The 15,492-nt window shown below is 41.8% G+C and overlaps 2 protein-coding genes across 5 annotated transcripts; both read right to left on the bottom strand.

Annotated features, from left to right (window-relative positions):
* Nucleotides 1-81: 81 nt before the first annotated feature.
* On the bottom strand, nt 82-6,554 carry smtna (smoothelin a). 3 transcript variants are annotated; one of them, XM_033647496.2, is made up of 8 exons: nt 6,329-6,554; nt 5,668-5,794; nt 4,881-4,956; nt 4,636-4,764; nt 4,517-4,550; nt 3,562-3,676; nt 3,284-3,435; nt 82-3,124 (listed from the first exon to the last, which is right to left on the bottom strand). In XM_033647496.2, exons 2-8 carry the CDS (start codon nt 5,752-5,754, stop codon nt 2,977-2,979), a joined length of 741 nt encoding a protein of 246 aa, XP_033503387.1. In that variant the 5' UTR covers nt 5,755-5,794; nt 6,329-6,554; the 3' UTR covers nt 82-2,976. The 3 variants fall into 3 exon arrangements, with proteins under 3 accessions (XP_033503387.1, XP_033503386.1, XP_033503385.1); XM_033647495.2 differs by having other exon boundaries at nt 5,668-5,772; XM_033647494.2 differs by having other exon boundaries at nt 5,668-5,769.
* A 3,196-nt stretch (nt 6,555-9,750) lies between these two features.
* slc35e4 (solute carrier family 35 member E4) lies at nt 9,751-15,386 on the bottom strand. Of its 2 annotated transcripts, XM_033647196.2 has the most exons (3): nt 15,247-15,386; nt 13,601-14,211; nt 9,751-11,456 (listed from the first exon to the last, which is right to left on the bottom strand). In XM_033647196.2, the coding sequence occupies exons 2-3, from the start codon at nt 14,190-14,192 to the stop codon at nt 10,924-10,926; spliced, it is 1,125 nt and encodes a 374-aa protein (XP_033503087.1). In that variant the 5' UTR covers nt 14,193-14,211; nt 15,247-15,386; the 3' UTR covers nt 9,751-10,923. The 2 variants fall into 2 exon arrangements, with proteins under 2 accessions (XP_033503087.1, XP_033503086.1); XM_033647195.2 differs by lacking the exon at nt 15,247-15,386 and having other exon boundaries at nt 13,601-14,369.
* Between the last annotated feature and the right edge of the window lie 106 nt (nt 15,387-15,492).

The following is a 15,492-nucleotide window of genomic DNA, read 5'->3' as shown; positions in this document are numbered from 1 at the left end:
ATGAGGAGCTGCTGAATATTATATTTGACAACATCACCATTTAGTTCCACCGTCAGTTACAGTTAGAGGACAACAGTATGTGTAATGGAATGGATGTTTATTAAATGTGTCTGTAGTACTCACAACCTCAGGCCCTCAACAGCATCATGATAAAAATTTGTTCCCAGCTTCTCTATGGCTCTGACTGGGATTAATGCAGATGTGTAATCTCAGTGGAATGTACTGATCCTAAGCCCCAGCTGTCCACTGAGAGCACATAGACACCTGTCAGGCCCTGCTAACACACAAACCAGTACAGATACTAGACAGCAGCCACTGTGCATTTACATTCACATGATGATTAAATGCTTAAAGGGACAGTTCACCCAAACATTTAAAAACAAACAAACCCAACAACACATAATCCTCCTCTTACCTGTAGTGCTATTTATTAGTCTAGACTGTTTTGGTGTGAGTTACCCGGTGATGAAGAAATCAACCACAGAGATGTCTGCCTTCTCTCCAATATACAGTGCCCTCCAAAAGTATTGAAACAGTGAGTCCAATTCGTTTACTTTTGTTGTTGACTGAAAACATTTGGGTTTGACATCAAAAGATGAATATGAGACAAGAGATCAACATTTCAGCTTTTATTTCCAGGTATTTACATCTGGATCTGATACACAACTTAGAAGATAGCATTATTTGTAATGGAACACAAAATTTTTAGGTGAGCAAAAGTATTGGAACATATAAACTTAAAATAGATTAAAGTGAATGAGACTTAATATTTAGTTGCAAATCCTTTGCTTTCAATAACTGCATCAAGCCTGTGACCCATTGACATCACCAAACTTTTGCATTCTTCTTTTGTGATGCTGTTCCAGGCTTTCACCGCAGTCTCTTTCAGTTGTTGTTTGTTTTGGGGGGTTACTCCCTTCAGTCTCCTCTTCAGCAGGTAAAATGCATGCTCTATTGGGTTTAAGTCTGGAGACTGACTTGGCCAGTCTAAAACCTTCCACTTCTTGCCCCTGATGCACTCCTTTGTTGTTTTGGCAGTGTGTTTTGGGTCGTTATCTTGCTGCATGATGAAGGATCTCCCAATCAGTTTGGTTGCATCTTTCTTTAAATTAGCAGACAAAATGTTTCTGTAGACTTCTGAGTTCATTTTGCTGCTGCCATCATGTGTTACATCATCAATGAAGATGAAAGAGTCCGTCCCAGAAGAAGCCATGCAAGCCCAAGCCATGACATTACCTCCACCGTGTTTCACAGATGAGCTTGTATGTTTGGGATCATGAGCAGATCCTTTCTTTCTCCAAACTTTCGCCTTTCCATCACTTTGGAAAAAGTTAATGTTTGTCTCATCAGTCCATAAAACTTTTTCCCAGAATTTTTGAGACTCATCTCTGTACCTTTTGGCAAATTCTAGCCTGGCCTTGCTAATGAGTGGTTTGCATCATCTGGTGTAGCCTCTGTACTTTTGTTCATGAAGTCTTCTGCGAACAGTAGATTGTGATACCTTCACTCCTGCCCTCTGGAGGTTGTTGCTGATGTCACTAACAGTTGTTTTAGGGTCTTTCTTTACAGCTCTCACAATGTTTCTGTCATCAACTGCTGATGTTTTCCTTGGTCTACCTGTTCGACGTCTGTTGCTTAGTACACCAGTGGTTTCTTTCTTCTTCAGGACATTCCAAATGGTTGTACTGGCTATGGCCAATGTTTGTGCAATGGCTCTGATTGATTGTCCATCTTCTCTCAGATTCACAATTGCTTCTTTTTCACCCATAGACAGCTCTCTGGTTTTCATGTTGGTTCCACCTCTAAATGCAGTCTGCACAGGCAAAACCTATTGTACCCAATCTGAAACTGAGCTCAGACATCCAGTGCTATTTATTGTTTGAATAATCAATGTAATTGGGAAACACCTGGGCAACAAAACACACCTGTCAGTCACATGTTCCAATACTTTTGCTCTCATGAAAAATGGGTGGGTTCAAACAAAAGGTGCTATCTTCTAAGTTGTGTATCAGATCCAGATGTAAATACCTGGAAATAAAAGCTGAAATGTTGATCTCTTGTCCCATATTCATCTTTTGATGTCAAACCCAAATATTTTCAGTCTACAACAAAAATAAAGGAATTGGCCTCACTGTTCCAATACTTTTGGAGGGCACTGTAACAGAACTAGATGGCACTCAGCTTGTGGTGCTCAAAGTGCCAAAAAACTACATTTGAAAAACTCAACAGCAATGTCTCTTTGCAGAAATTATGACCTGGTTCCTCAAGATAATCCACAGACCTTGTTGTGAGCAGTTTCATGCTGGAACTATTTTCCTTCTATTGAAATGCACTTGCCAAACATATCACCGTGCAGAGGGACGCATCTACTTGTGGACGAGAGGCTCAAGCTCATGACAGCTCGAGATGTAAACATTCATAGGGGCCGTACACATGCCACGTCTTTAACAGCCTGGGAAACGTGAGGTCGGGCACTGGGTGCTACTTTTGTGCCAACTCTCAAGAGCGCGGCGACAACAGATACTGTTGGTGGATGTAGTGAAGTAGAGAGAAAATAGTTCCTGCATGAAACTGCTCACAAAAGGTCTGTAGATTATCTTGAGTAACTGGGTCATGATTTCTGGAAAGAGACATTGCTGTTGAGTTTTTCAAATTCATTTTTTGGGTGCTTTGAGCACCACAAGCTGAGTGCCATCTAGTTCCATTATATTCAAGAGAAGGCAGACATCTCTATAGCCGATATCTCCAACACTCTGCAACTCACACCAAAACAATTTAGACTGATAACAGCACTATAGGTAAAAGGAAAAATATGTGTTTTTCATTTGGGGGTGAACGGTCCCTTTAAAATCAACTCAAAATGTAAGTATTCAGTTGAAAAAGGTGCTTAATATTATCTTTTTGACCTCAGCTCACACGTATGTGTATTAATTATAAAAATTTAAAATCACAGCCAATCTTGAAAGCTGTCAGACTCTACACTCGCTTCTTGGTTTTGACCAGGCCTTTCTCCACCAGGCAGCGGTAGAACTCCTGGATGTATGTGTAAACACACTTCCAGTCGGGCTCTTTCATCCGGACTAAGTCATCGGCGTCCAGCAGAGGGGGGCAGCCTGCCAGCCTCCTGCAGATACAGAGAGAGAGAGAGGGCGCCACTGACAAACGACTTGAGACAAACTATGACAGAGAACTATAAAGTGACTTTGTTTTATCTGCAATGCACTGCTGGAGTTTGTTCCAGACAAGATGCATCTGCTTCTTCATATAAGGAGTGACAGCTCACTCTGCAGTGCTGAAAGCCAGCTGGAAGTTGTCTCTAGGCTTGTTGGGGTTGAGGATGGAGTACTCAAACGCATCGGGGAAGAAGCGATGCACCAAGGCACAGAAGGCTATGCCATCCCTCCAACTTGAGGAGAAGTTCTGGATGTCCACCCCCTGTTTCGCACCAGAGGGGAGTCAGTTTAGAAGAAATGGTGGCAGAGATCGAGACACAAGGGGCAGAGCTATGTATAGCTCCACTGGGCAATAATTCACAGACAAAGAGAGTCAGGGCATGTTTACCTCATATGGCTCTGTTTTGGCCCTGCACCAGTCCAGAAGCATCTGTTTGACATTTTTAACATTGGGTGCTGCACCAGGACATTTCTGGGCTGAGGCCACAGCAGGACTGGCCTTGCTGAGGAGAGGAAACAAGGAGATTTACACTGCATGAACAAAAAGTAGTTTACCTCATGTTTCAACTGTGCAAATGTTTTGCCTGACAAAAGTATTTTTCTCCCTTTTTGGGTGAATTTCTAAACATACAAGAGGACTTTTCTTAGCAGCCATCAGACCCACAATAGATATCTCATTAGGACTTTACCTCACAGGTAGCACTATGTAACATCTTGCAGATCTGGCGGTCCAGTGTGTAGGATTTAGGGGGTTATATTGGCAGAAATGGAATATAATATAATAAGTATGTTGTCTTTAGTGTATAATCACATGAAAATATGAATCATTGTGTGTTTGTTACCTTAGAGTGAGGCATTTATCTACATAGGAAGCAGGCCCTTGTCAGCGGAGATCATCTCCAACATGCCAAACAGCATAGGAGAAACTGACTTTTTAACATGAAAGTGCTTTATTAAGTGTTTTTTATCAGTTTTAATCACCAGGTCCGTTTGTTTTGGAGAGGAAGAGACTTACAGATAATTCGGCTCATGGGAAAAACCTCCTGAACAATGAACAGTGAAGAAATTCTGACCAGGAGAAGTTTCAGGTGGAGGCAATTCTCACTGCTAAATGCCACTAAATCCCCCTAAATCTTACACACTGCTCCTTTAAGCTTCAAAAAATGGCTTTGCATGCAAGGCCAACATAATTTTAATAAAAATGTAATTCATTTGCTAAATGAAGCACATTATACGGGCGTGTCTGGGATTAAATGAATGCTCGTCCTGTTTGGTTGTTTTTAATCCTGCTTTGTAAAGTAAATAAACCCAAATATGCAAAACTAATCATACAATCAACTCACCTGTCTGCTGATGGAGAGAGCTGGCCCGATGGCTCTAACAACATGCAGAGAATCAAATTAACATCAAGATCATTTGAATAAAACATACAAATATCATAAAAGCGTGTTCATAAACTCACTGTTTGTTGGTGGCTGCTGGTTCATGGACGCTCTGCCTATGCTAACAGCCCCGCCTGTTGTCCCTCCTTTGCTCAGGCCCTGCTGTCTCAGGTCCTGCTGCCTCGACCCTCGATCCTGCTCCCGTTTATCTGATGAGAGATGGTGGAGAATTTAGAGAGGAAGCAAAGAATCAGAGGAATAACGGCAGATATTATAATGGTAACTTAGGGCTAATTCTCGCATGGAAGCAAAAGTCAGCCTTTACCTCTCTTCTTCTTGAGCAGGTCCCTTAATGCAGCACGGAGCATTCTTCTCTCCTCAAAATCTGTTGTATTGTCCAGCTAAGAAGAGAAAGCACAGGTTAAAGTTAATAACTGACTTAAGGATCACCTAATTTTCGAAAAGAAGCGGTGATAAAAGTCTCAATATCAGAGTTAGGAAAATTGCAAATACAAAAGGCTGATTTTGAATGAGACATTTAGGAGATTTTGGTTTTCTTTTTGCACAAGGCAAGGCAAGTTTATGTATAAACCCATAGGTGTAGATTCCAGGGTGGAAGAAGGCGATATGTTCCCCTCAGTATTCAGAAAAATAAAAACTAGTAAAAGGAGTAGGAGGACTTTTATTTTGAAAATAAAAAGTCTTTTACACCATAAATCAATGTAAAAAAGGCACACATTGGTGCATATAAATTCACCAGAATGCAGGAAATTAGGTATTTGATGCTCAAAATTTTCTGGTGGAGGACAGCAGAACCCATTGTTTCATGTGTGCACACGCCTGCCCAATGCTGAAACAAAACCTAAACCCTTGTATAGAGCTATAGCAGATTTCAGCAATAGGATAATTCAAAATACTTCACATAAAACATTACAAAGTCCAAAAGGCATGACAAAAGGACATCTAAACACAATTTTTAAACAGTCATTAAAGAGCCAGAGGCAACTCCCTCCCTGCTCTTACAGCCCTGTTTGCATGATACGTTTACACGGTGGTAGGAGGCATAAACTATATCATATATAGTTTATATAAGTCACAAATAATTGACTCACCATCTTGTTGAGAACCTCTTCATCCTCAATAGCAGCCAGTTCTTCACTGGTCACTGAGGCTGATCCACCATCAGTTTTTGACTCCATGTCTGAGGAGCAAATCTGCTGGATTGCGCAGAAACACACGCTGGTGACAAATATTTAAGATACATACACTTCTTGAGAGTCTTGAACAGGACATGAACTAAAAGAGCGGCAGAAGAACTTCACCTTTCTCACATGGAAATGCAGCGACTTGGCCTGAATGATCATACTGTCATCATACACATAGATTTGAAGATGTTTGAATTATCTACACAAACCAGATAGTTATTTACACTAAACAATGTGCAAACAGAGCTTAAATCACACTGCAGTAACTCACTATAAGTCTTAACAAACTGAACAGCCATGGAAAGAAATGTTTGTCTTACTGAAGTACCCCTCAGTGTATTGCAGCAACTGGCTGAGTGCAGCACAGAAGGGGCAAAAACACGTACAAATATAGTAATGTAGTGAAACAGGACCATTACAAAAAGAATCTGTTAACAGCGTCAAAGTATGTGCAGGGAAAAAAGAAGTCATAGTAACGCTGGATGAGACAAGATGGGAAGAATTATGTAATAAAGAGGGGACAAATGACAACAGTGAGTGGTGGCTGCTGAGGTGCAGTGTCACTCACCTGTTTTCAGGATGCAAACTTGTGTGTCCAGTAGAAGTCTTTGGGTTTCTTAGAAGTCCTCAGCGCTCCCCTCTCCTCGATCCTCCTTCAGACTTGTCTGGAGAGCTGTGATAGCTCAGTCCTTACATCACACCTAACACCGCAGCGCTTCATAAGGATGCATGTTAGGAGAGCGAGTGGAGGTTGCTTACATGAACCACCCAAGATGGGAGGAAAGGAGGAGGGGAGAAGTCTCTGTCACCCTCACCAGAATCTCACCTCCTCTTGCCATCCCGGATGATGTCATGTGAAACTTTACAAGGCCAAACACTTTTTTTTAATTCACAATTTTCACTTGGTTATGCTTCATTTGGAGGGTGCTGCGGGGAAATCTATTGGCTAGGAAACAAAGAGTTAACAAGGGGGGGGAAAAAGTGAGGAGCACTGCCTTATTCAGGCAAAAAGCACTCTGTTTACAGAAGTAGAGGAATCTGTACAAGAGGACCGAGAACGCACACACACACACACACACACACACACACACACACACACACACACACAGATACAAACACACACACACACGGTGGAAAACACCATAAGCAAAACACACTCTTCAACTTCACCAATGATTAAGTTTTAAAAATGTAAGACAGATATAGAGAGCTATGTAATAAATCAGACAAATTGCTCCACCAAGTGGTGAACACTAAGAATTGCTTCAGTATAACTCCACAATGTATGGCAACATATTCAATACCTGTCACTACAGACTGTGCGACAGACAGACAGTATGCATAATACCAGGATTCTTAAACTTTAGCAGCTAAATGGAATCCAGCCACCACTCAATTTATTATTATTATTTTTATTATTATTATTATCATATTATTATCTGTGCTTTTAATACTTTAACACAGTGATTCCCAACTGGTCCAACCATGGGCTCCAGATTTGTCCTTAGTCATTAGTTCAAGGTCCACACAGTTATATTCATCTTCAGCGTCACACTTGCTTTTGGCCATATCATCAAGTAGTTTGCTGTTTCTGTTAAGTAGCTGTCTATTATTCACTCACTTTATAGTGGGAAACAGCACTTCAAAATAAAAGCTCTGTGTTGTATCCCAAAATAAAGTGTGTTTTTGACAAACTTGACACATTTGCGAGTCACTTGCGGCCCATTCAGAATGAACTGCGACCCACCAAATGTCTGTAAATAAGACTTATCCTCATTTCTGGAAAGCCATGACTGACAAAAATTAGTCAGCAACAGTTTCAAAAATCAATTATTTGTGTAAGTCATAGGTTCCAGCTTTTAAGTGTGAAGCTCTGCTGATGTTTTGCTGAATTACAGAAGTTCAGGTTTAATATTTCTTTTTAGTTTGTGTTGTTGGTGATGTAAAACAGCTATTTATAGATGTGATTTTGAGCTGTTATTTACTGGTGACCACCCTGGGGATTCTGGCCCCCATAAGGGGGAGTCAGGAGGCCTTCTTGATTTGAGGGGGTGTAAATAAGTTTTTATATACACATGCAGTGGGCCTATATCTCAGAATTTAGTTTATTTCTGTGAAAATAACAAAATAAATTTGTTATTTTTAAGGTTTAAATTATTATACAAGATATAAACCTTATTTTTTTTAAAGAAACTTAAAAAATGCAGGATAAGGGCACAGTGAAGAACACAAGCTATATTCACAGAGCCTTCACTCTCTGCTTAACAGCCTCATCCTGCATTAGAAAAGTACACAGTTAAACACAACCAAACAGCTAACAGAGCAATGGCTAAGGGTCAGAGACAAGAAAACACTCAGCCCGTCAAAAAATAAGTCTATTAAATATGTATGATTGTTAAGACAATACAAATAAACAGTTTCTAAGAATGTCAACAAAACTCATCTCAGATGCAATATTCACAGGAAACAACATGTTCATTTTACACAGACCTCCTGCAGGTAATTAACATATGCAAAAGGTATGAAATTGGGTTATTTGATGAAGCCGACAACTCTCATTCAGTAATGAGGTGGTTTGTTTATTGTACCAGTCCATTTATTGAATTATTACTCAAGCAGTTGCAGATCATGTGTATATGAATCGCCCATATCTTTGTCCTTATACAGAAGCACCTGCAGCTGCTGTTGGCATCCAAAGTGTGAATCAAAAAAATGGACAGAATGACAAACCAAATCACCCCTCTCTCCTCTAACAGTATGTCCAAATAAGGCATGAGGCAAACGTTTCATTCTTAAACCAGTATAGTTAAAACCAGCCACATATGACTATAAAATACATCATTATCATAAAATAACTATTTACACCAAACTAGCTTTGCAAACAATCAAAACCAGTATGTACACAGGAAATGTAGACTTTGAAGGCAGCGTCTTCGTGCCTCGTCAGTGCAAGTTTCTTTGCCCCACGCTCATCATCATCTACTTGTCATGATATCCACGGGAACGCAGCCAAATTTGCCAAACTTTGTAAAGTCCATGATCCTGATTATAAAACTAAAAAATGGCTGCCAAGGCATTTCTGATCATAGGACAACGTGAGTATGTCTTAAAACATGTTGACATCTACTGAACACAATAAAATCCTTCATTCACATGCTGCAGTTTTATTGTGGTTGTTGAAATGCTGCTTGATGTCAGTCCAGGAGTTAATAATCAGTGGACACAAGTCCTATTTAACAGCTGAGGTATTCAATAATGTAAAACCAGTGAAATGAGCCGCTGTACATAATCGTTAAACCTGTAATTGGGAATTGCTGACAACAGTTTTTAAATAATAATCTAACAAAATTATTTATCAAACAACAAAAGTTTTTTCCCCTCTATTTTTAATCAACTAGGGATTTTTGAAATGCATCTTAGTGTCTTGATATGATGCCCTAGGCAATGTCATTTTAGGAATGGCACCCCTGAAATATTAAATCAGTGATATATGAAGTAAAATCTGTCAACATACAGTCCTGCCTGCGTTTGTTCTTATGGCAAAGTATGCAGAAAATATAGCAGGGTGTCATAAAAAAACCTTTGACGCATGGCTTTGTTGTTGTCGTCTTGTGAGAGCTCAAACTGTACGTGAGAAGAGATCATATCTGGTCACTGACATAACCAGTATTTCCAAACGGTGTGTACAAAAAAGCTTTCAAAGTAAACATTTGGCATACATGTAGGAGGGAGGGTACATACATGTAGGAGGGAGTGCACAGCAACAGACATCCTGGATCATTTAAGATGCTTTCAGGAGCAGCGGCATGCAGTCTTCTGCCTCGTGTATCTGACTTGGAGAGACAGGACAGGAGAGACTAGTGCCATCTAGTGTTATATTACATGTATGCATGTGAAAGACACTTGAGGACCAAAATTTACAGCATTACAGAGCCAGTGGCTGCTATGGCCATTCAAAAATAAATATTCTCTTCCACATAAATATTAAAAGGGGGGAATAAACTATGTTTTGTAACAAAATAAAATACTGAGATAAAACATAACACTGTCCAGCAGAGGTCAGTTTTTCCAGACGTGAACTTTTTTAAAAGTCACTCACCTATAGAAAGTGAAAAATTAAACCTAACAGATGACGTTGGTTAGAATTTAAGAAGCAACCTTAAAGGACATCTTAATCTTCTTCTTCTTCTTCCTCATCTCTTCCACAGGGTAAAAGACAGCTAAAGTTGAGTGACACTCCTTAGAGAACTCGTGAACCTAATTATCGAGGAAAGCTGCAGCGAGCGCGCCGCTGTAAAAGATGGAAATAATTGGACTAATTCTACAGAGACCACCTGGGAACAAAATCTAGGCCTTAAGTGGGAAGCCACACTGAGGTTCATAGGGGAGGACGAAACACAGAGCTCAGGCCTCTTGTTAAAAATGTGCTTCAGCAGAGGAAAGGAGGCATCTCACTGCACTAAAAATATTGGCTTTGTCCGTCTCTGTAACTTCTGACTCTAAATAAAAGTTTAGCTTCCTCATTTAAGAGCTTTCTGCTTCACAAACCAACAAAAAAGCTGCCAAAAACCCGGTCCCTTACCATGACAGGGCCAGGTGAATGTCAGGTAACAGTACCAATATATATATTTTTTTAATACAAATTGTGCCCGTTCAGATATGAGGCAGAGTGCTCTCTGAGCCTCAGTGTCACATGAGGCTTTCTGCAGCCTGCAATATCCACACCAGCCACCCAAAATTTCAGTTAGAGCCCTCTGTCAATGAGAACATTTTCACAGTGGAGTAGTATGAGTGACAGTGTGAATACCTCATGAGGTATCAAACAGTTTAGTGTGCTCATGCATGCATATACCGTTATAGGCTATGTATGAGTGATTTACAGATGAAGGAGAGAATTTAACCATCATCTTCACAAGGCAACCTTTTTCCCTCTGCAGACTTCTGTGTGACCAGAGGAGAAATAAACTGGCACAGTGAGGAAGTTAAAAAAAATAAAATAATAATAAAAAGATCTGTCACATCATCTCAGTATGATGGCCTTATAAGGTCACACTCCCTCTGCTGCTCTTGACCACCTACAGACATAAAAGGGTAGCAAACTACAGCCAGGGTTTTCATTATTTTATCCTTCAAACATTGTATTCTCTCCTTCATCCTTTCAGTTCAGTCTATTTTGTCTTCCTGTTTCCCATCTGTTTTCTGCTGATGATATGTTGGTTCAGATGTATTAGCTTTGTCAAAGTCCTCTCCACGTGCAGTGTGAAAATCCACCAGTGCAGACTTTTCAGCTTTGGCCCTGCGTGCATCCAGAAAGCTGACGATAAACTCTGAGTTCTGATAGATAAGCATGCCAGACAACGTCAGCACCGCGCCAGCACAGCTCAGAGCAGACAACTCGCTGCCGAAGAGCAGCTGAGACAACAGCAGGTTTCCCACCACGCTCAGGTTGCCGAGGATATGCAGGGTGACGGCAGAGGTGAGCGTGATGACGCAGCAGCTGGCCAGGTTGTACATGACCGAGCCGAGGCAGCTGAGCAAGATAAACACCCACAGGTGGCGGTCGTAATGCAGCGGTGACTCCAGCAGAGCCCAGTTTTCTAAGGCCAGAGCTGCCACGGCTAGGATGCAGAAGCTAGGAATGGACATCAGGTAGAGCAGGAACACAGAGTTGATTTTCTCCTCCTGGAGCAAGATGCCTGAGTAAATAGAGACATGTACACAGTGGTTACGAACATGACATAATGTTTACTCACACTGACAGTATCGTGTTAAGCAAACGCTTTGACTGGAGACCTTGAAACAAAAAGACATGCACTACAAACTGTGTTCAAGAAGTGACAAAAACAAGTTAGAGGGTGAGACTAGCTTGTTGAAACTTGATTTTCTCTACCTGAACTGAAATGCCAGAGTAAAGAGAAATGTGTGCAGCGGTTACAAATGTGACTACAAGCAAACGACCCGAGAGATGTCAAAAACAAAACCCATTTTTCTTCCACTGCATTTTCTACTTAGGAGAAATATCTGATTCTGCAACTACAAAGCCTACTTCTCACTTCAAATATTAAGAGAAACATGCAGTATTTTAGTGGACTGTTTGGGTGACAGAGGGCTGCTGTGTTTTTCTAGTCAAATACCAACAACAGACTGTATTCTGTTTACTGTTCAGCTTATTCAAATTTGACACCAAGCTCTGAAGCTGTCTGACAGCAGGGAAAATGGCAAGGTATTATGCAAAGCACCTGTTTGGCAACTTGCATGTTATGGGCCCTGGTGTCTGGACATGTAGGATGCAAAACACATCAACAAAACCACTTGATGTTTTAGTATGAACTGAAGCAGCTTTAACACTCTAACACTCTTCCCTCACTGTAAACACTTGATAGTGTTTACTGACATATAGAGCCAAACCTTTGAAAATGCTTTGAGTCTGAGCTTTTAAACAAAAACATGTGTGCTGTGTTGGAGAAAAGTTAACTTATAAGGGAAACTGGTACAACAACAACTAGTCAGAGAGGATGAAAATAGCTTGCTGAAACTTGAAACGACATCGTCTAGCTAGTTTGGCACCTCAGGATGAACTCAAATTTGTAGTCACGATTTAAAATAAAAGCAATATGCAGCAGCTATGCTCCAAATGCAAAAGCAGGACTTTCTTTTCTGTTTATGTTACCCTTATTTAAGAAAGAAAACTGGCTCCTTTCTAAACACACGTGCAGTCTTGTACTGTTCGACACTGAGCAGCTATAGAGGAGTATTTGAACTGATGACCTTATAGTCACAAGCCTGCCCCCATAACCATGAGGTGCCCCCGTGCTCCTCTAGGTACAAAGTATGTAGCATTACTTTCATCTTACATTCCATCGTCTGAGCGAAGCTGAATATCTGCTTTCGTGTTACGTAACAATTATATATTCCTCTGTTTATTTTTAGAAACTCATTTCAACTATCCAAATGTTGTGGAGACTAATGACGTTAGAGAACCTAATCCCCTGCACACTGAAACCAACTTTACAGGAATTCCTTTCCCAAAACTTTCCTGGGAGTTCAGAACATTAGATAAGTGAGTACATTGGATAATTGTAGTAACGGCAGCCTGTATGACATCACGTCAAGAGAGGAATCTGCCTCATTCCCAGGATATGTTTGCTTAAACTACAGCCACACATTAAATCTCAAAATGGTTGTTTTGCACTGAAAGTTTACTTAAAAAAATACACTCAATAAAAAGCACACAAACAATTATTTATTTACTCAGAGAAATGGTCTAAGAAATTACCAACCTCTAACTTATCCGTTACTAAACAGCGGCTCTGGGCCTCTCTTTCTTGAATGCAGTTTGTATGAATAGACACAGAGACATGAGTGCCAAATAAGAGAAACTTTTCAGAGCCTCCTTGAATCTATCAGCTGACCAGATGATGACTCATGAATGTAAAAGAGAGTTCTGCCTTTCTTTTAAAAACAAAGATTACAGGATCGGCATGTGCCCAGGGTGTGTAGAAACCCTGCCCATTCTAGATCCCTGTTGTTGTTTGTATCACGTTTCCAAAGAAACCAGAAAATATGCCACTGTGACTTTCCACCTTCATATGTGGGTGTGTTTTACTGGACTGAAGGGTGAATCACTGAATCAGTAAAAAGTTCCAGGACCGCAGACTGCTGCAGCGTCTGGAGGGAAACCCTCAAATAACCTCTGATGTCTGTGGCAAGAGATGACATTTTTTCCAGCATTAAAAAGAGTAAAATGGCTACTTTCTATGGCGACAACAAAACAAAAACAGTCTGAGGTGGCAAGCAGGACAGAAAACACTTGAGTGACACAGTAAAAAGTGGTACTTACTCTGCTGAATGGACTTGACACCCCTCAACATGGTTGCTGCGAACACAAAGAAGCAGCCAGTCTGGTCGAACTGGACCTCTCCCATGATGCTGAAGGAGGCTCCCAGGCAGATGGGCATCATGGCTGTGTATTTGAGGATGTGATGTTGTTTGCCCAGGATCAGCGTTGATATGGCCAGAGTAAAGAGTGGGGTGGTGGTATAGATCATTTGTGCAAATGACAGCTGGACATAGTTCAGACCCATGTTCCCAAAAGCAATACTGGCACAGAATGTCAAGCTCAACAGGAACACCTTACATTTTGCGCTCGGGGTCAGGTCCTGCTCTCCGTCCGCTCTGTGGCGGATCACCCGAAATTTGATCAGCCCATAGTCCACCACTATGGCTGTCAGCATGTGCAGCGCAGACAGCAGCAGAGGGTACCTGAAGTTGTAAACGGCAAATATCCATTTGTTGAGGCTGGAGATGGTGGTCCCCGTCACCAGCCAGACAATGACAGCTGACAGCAGATGGAGCATCTCTGCGGGTGGCCTCCTCCTGCCTCTCTCTTGCAGAGTCGCCGCGCATTTTGAGAAGCCATCGGCGCTAATCATGTTCGTATCATTGTCCTCTCTGAAAGGAAAACACATGTTGAATCCGCGCCTCTCATCTCCAACTGCAATGCATGATCAAACCGGCAAAGCTGAAGCTACAAATCGTGAAAACACCCTGCGACATAACTGTTTCTCTCCTCTGCGGTGTGAGCCGGTCTTTGTTGTTTAGTAGACTTGCAGTTTTCCAGCGCCGCCTACAGACACGTGTTTCTATTTTGCATGACGGGCTGGTTGTGTAACTTACCCCGCGCAGGCAAAATGACATGCTGGACCATGAAGGCACACAGGGGGAGGAAAGAGGAGAGGTGTTCAGGGCGGGCTGGGGAACAGTACGTGCCTTCTCCACGACGGGGGCTGACGGGATTGGTTATTCTCCTGACATGCAGCAATGGACTGACGGTGACTTCACTGTGATGCACCAAAAACCTCAGCACTGTAGTAAACATAAGGGGCAACTCAGGTGCTGGACGTGCCTGTAAATAAAGCGTATATATACCAGGCAGCGCAGCAGCAGCAGCTCACATGAGTTATGTTTTTCCTCCATACTGGCTTTAAAATAGCAGCTGACTTCACTGCCGGAGGGGATCTTGTGATTCTCTTTCCGAGCACTGGAGCTAAGGGAAACCCTGACAACTGACACTGTTGTTCTCAAACGTTACACCGCACAACGGTTAGCTTGTTAAAACGGCGGTTGCAGTTACATACGTGATGTTGGGGTGTTTTTAATTAACAGCAGCTTATGTCAAACAGCTGGGCGGACTAATACCCGTTTACAAAACAGCACAACACCGTCTTTGTCTTTAATTAAAAAAGTCAGGTGGGTGAAGTTAGCAGCCCTCCGCTACCAGTTGTCACTCTACACCAGGCAGCTCAACGTCTATCATGCTAACGGTAGCTAGCACCCTGTGAGGAGGTTAGCTAACGTCAGGTTGTCCGCTACCAAACAACAACCGCCGACACGACGCGGTTAGCTTACATTTGTAAAACAACCGTTAGCTTCAACACGACTGCTATCAGTGACATTTTCTCACAAAACAAGCGTCGTCGTTTTTACCTTGTTATTCTTCGTCGAGTACCTTGACAGCACAGGCAGCATCCCTAAATCTCCGTCGGTCGGTCACCGTGCTGTCAGAGCAGAGCAGAGCAAGCCGAGGCGGCGGACGCACCTCAGTGTCATTGGATGGTTTATTTAAAGGGCAATGCCACTCATTTATGGGCAGCTCGCTCCGTGCAGGCATGGTGCAAGCTGAGTGTAACGTCTGCTGTGCAGGTTCTGAGGTGTTGGAGCCTGGAGCCTCAC

The sequence above is a fragment of the Epinephelus lanceolatus genome, chromosome 19, assembly GCF_041903045.1.
Source record: "Epinephelus lanceolatus isolate andai-2023 chromosome 19, ASM4190304v1, whole genome shotgun sequence".
NCBI lineage: Eukaryota > Metazoa > Chordata > Actinopteri > Perciformes > Serranidae > Epinephelus > Epinephelus lanceolatus.
This window is presented reverse-complemented; position numbering and strand designations above follow the sequence as displayed.

Excerpts from the sequence above, each read along its gene's own strand:
- slc35e4 (XM_033647195.2), bottom strand. The coding sequence starts at position 14,228 with ATGTGTTTTCCTTTCAGAGAGGACAATGATACGAACATGATTAGCGCC. Across the intron at positions 11,457-13,600 it reads TGTCAAGTCCATTCAGCAGA|GCATCTTGCTCCAGGAGGAG; the intron begins GTAAGTACCACT and ends CTATTTACTCAG.
- smtna (XM_033647496.2), bottom strand. The coding sequence starts at position 5,754 with ATGGAGTCAAAAACTGATGGTGGATCAGCCTCAGTGACCAGTGAAGAA. Across the intron at positions 4,957-5,667 it reads AAGAGGTTCTCAACAAGATG|CTGGACAATACAACAGATTT; the intron begins GTGAGTCAATTA and ends TTCTCTTCTTAG. Across the intron at positions 4,551-4,635 it reads CCAGCAGCCACCAACAAACA|AGCCATCGGGCCAGCTCTCT; the intron begins GTGAGTTTATGA and ends GCATGTTGTTAG.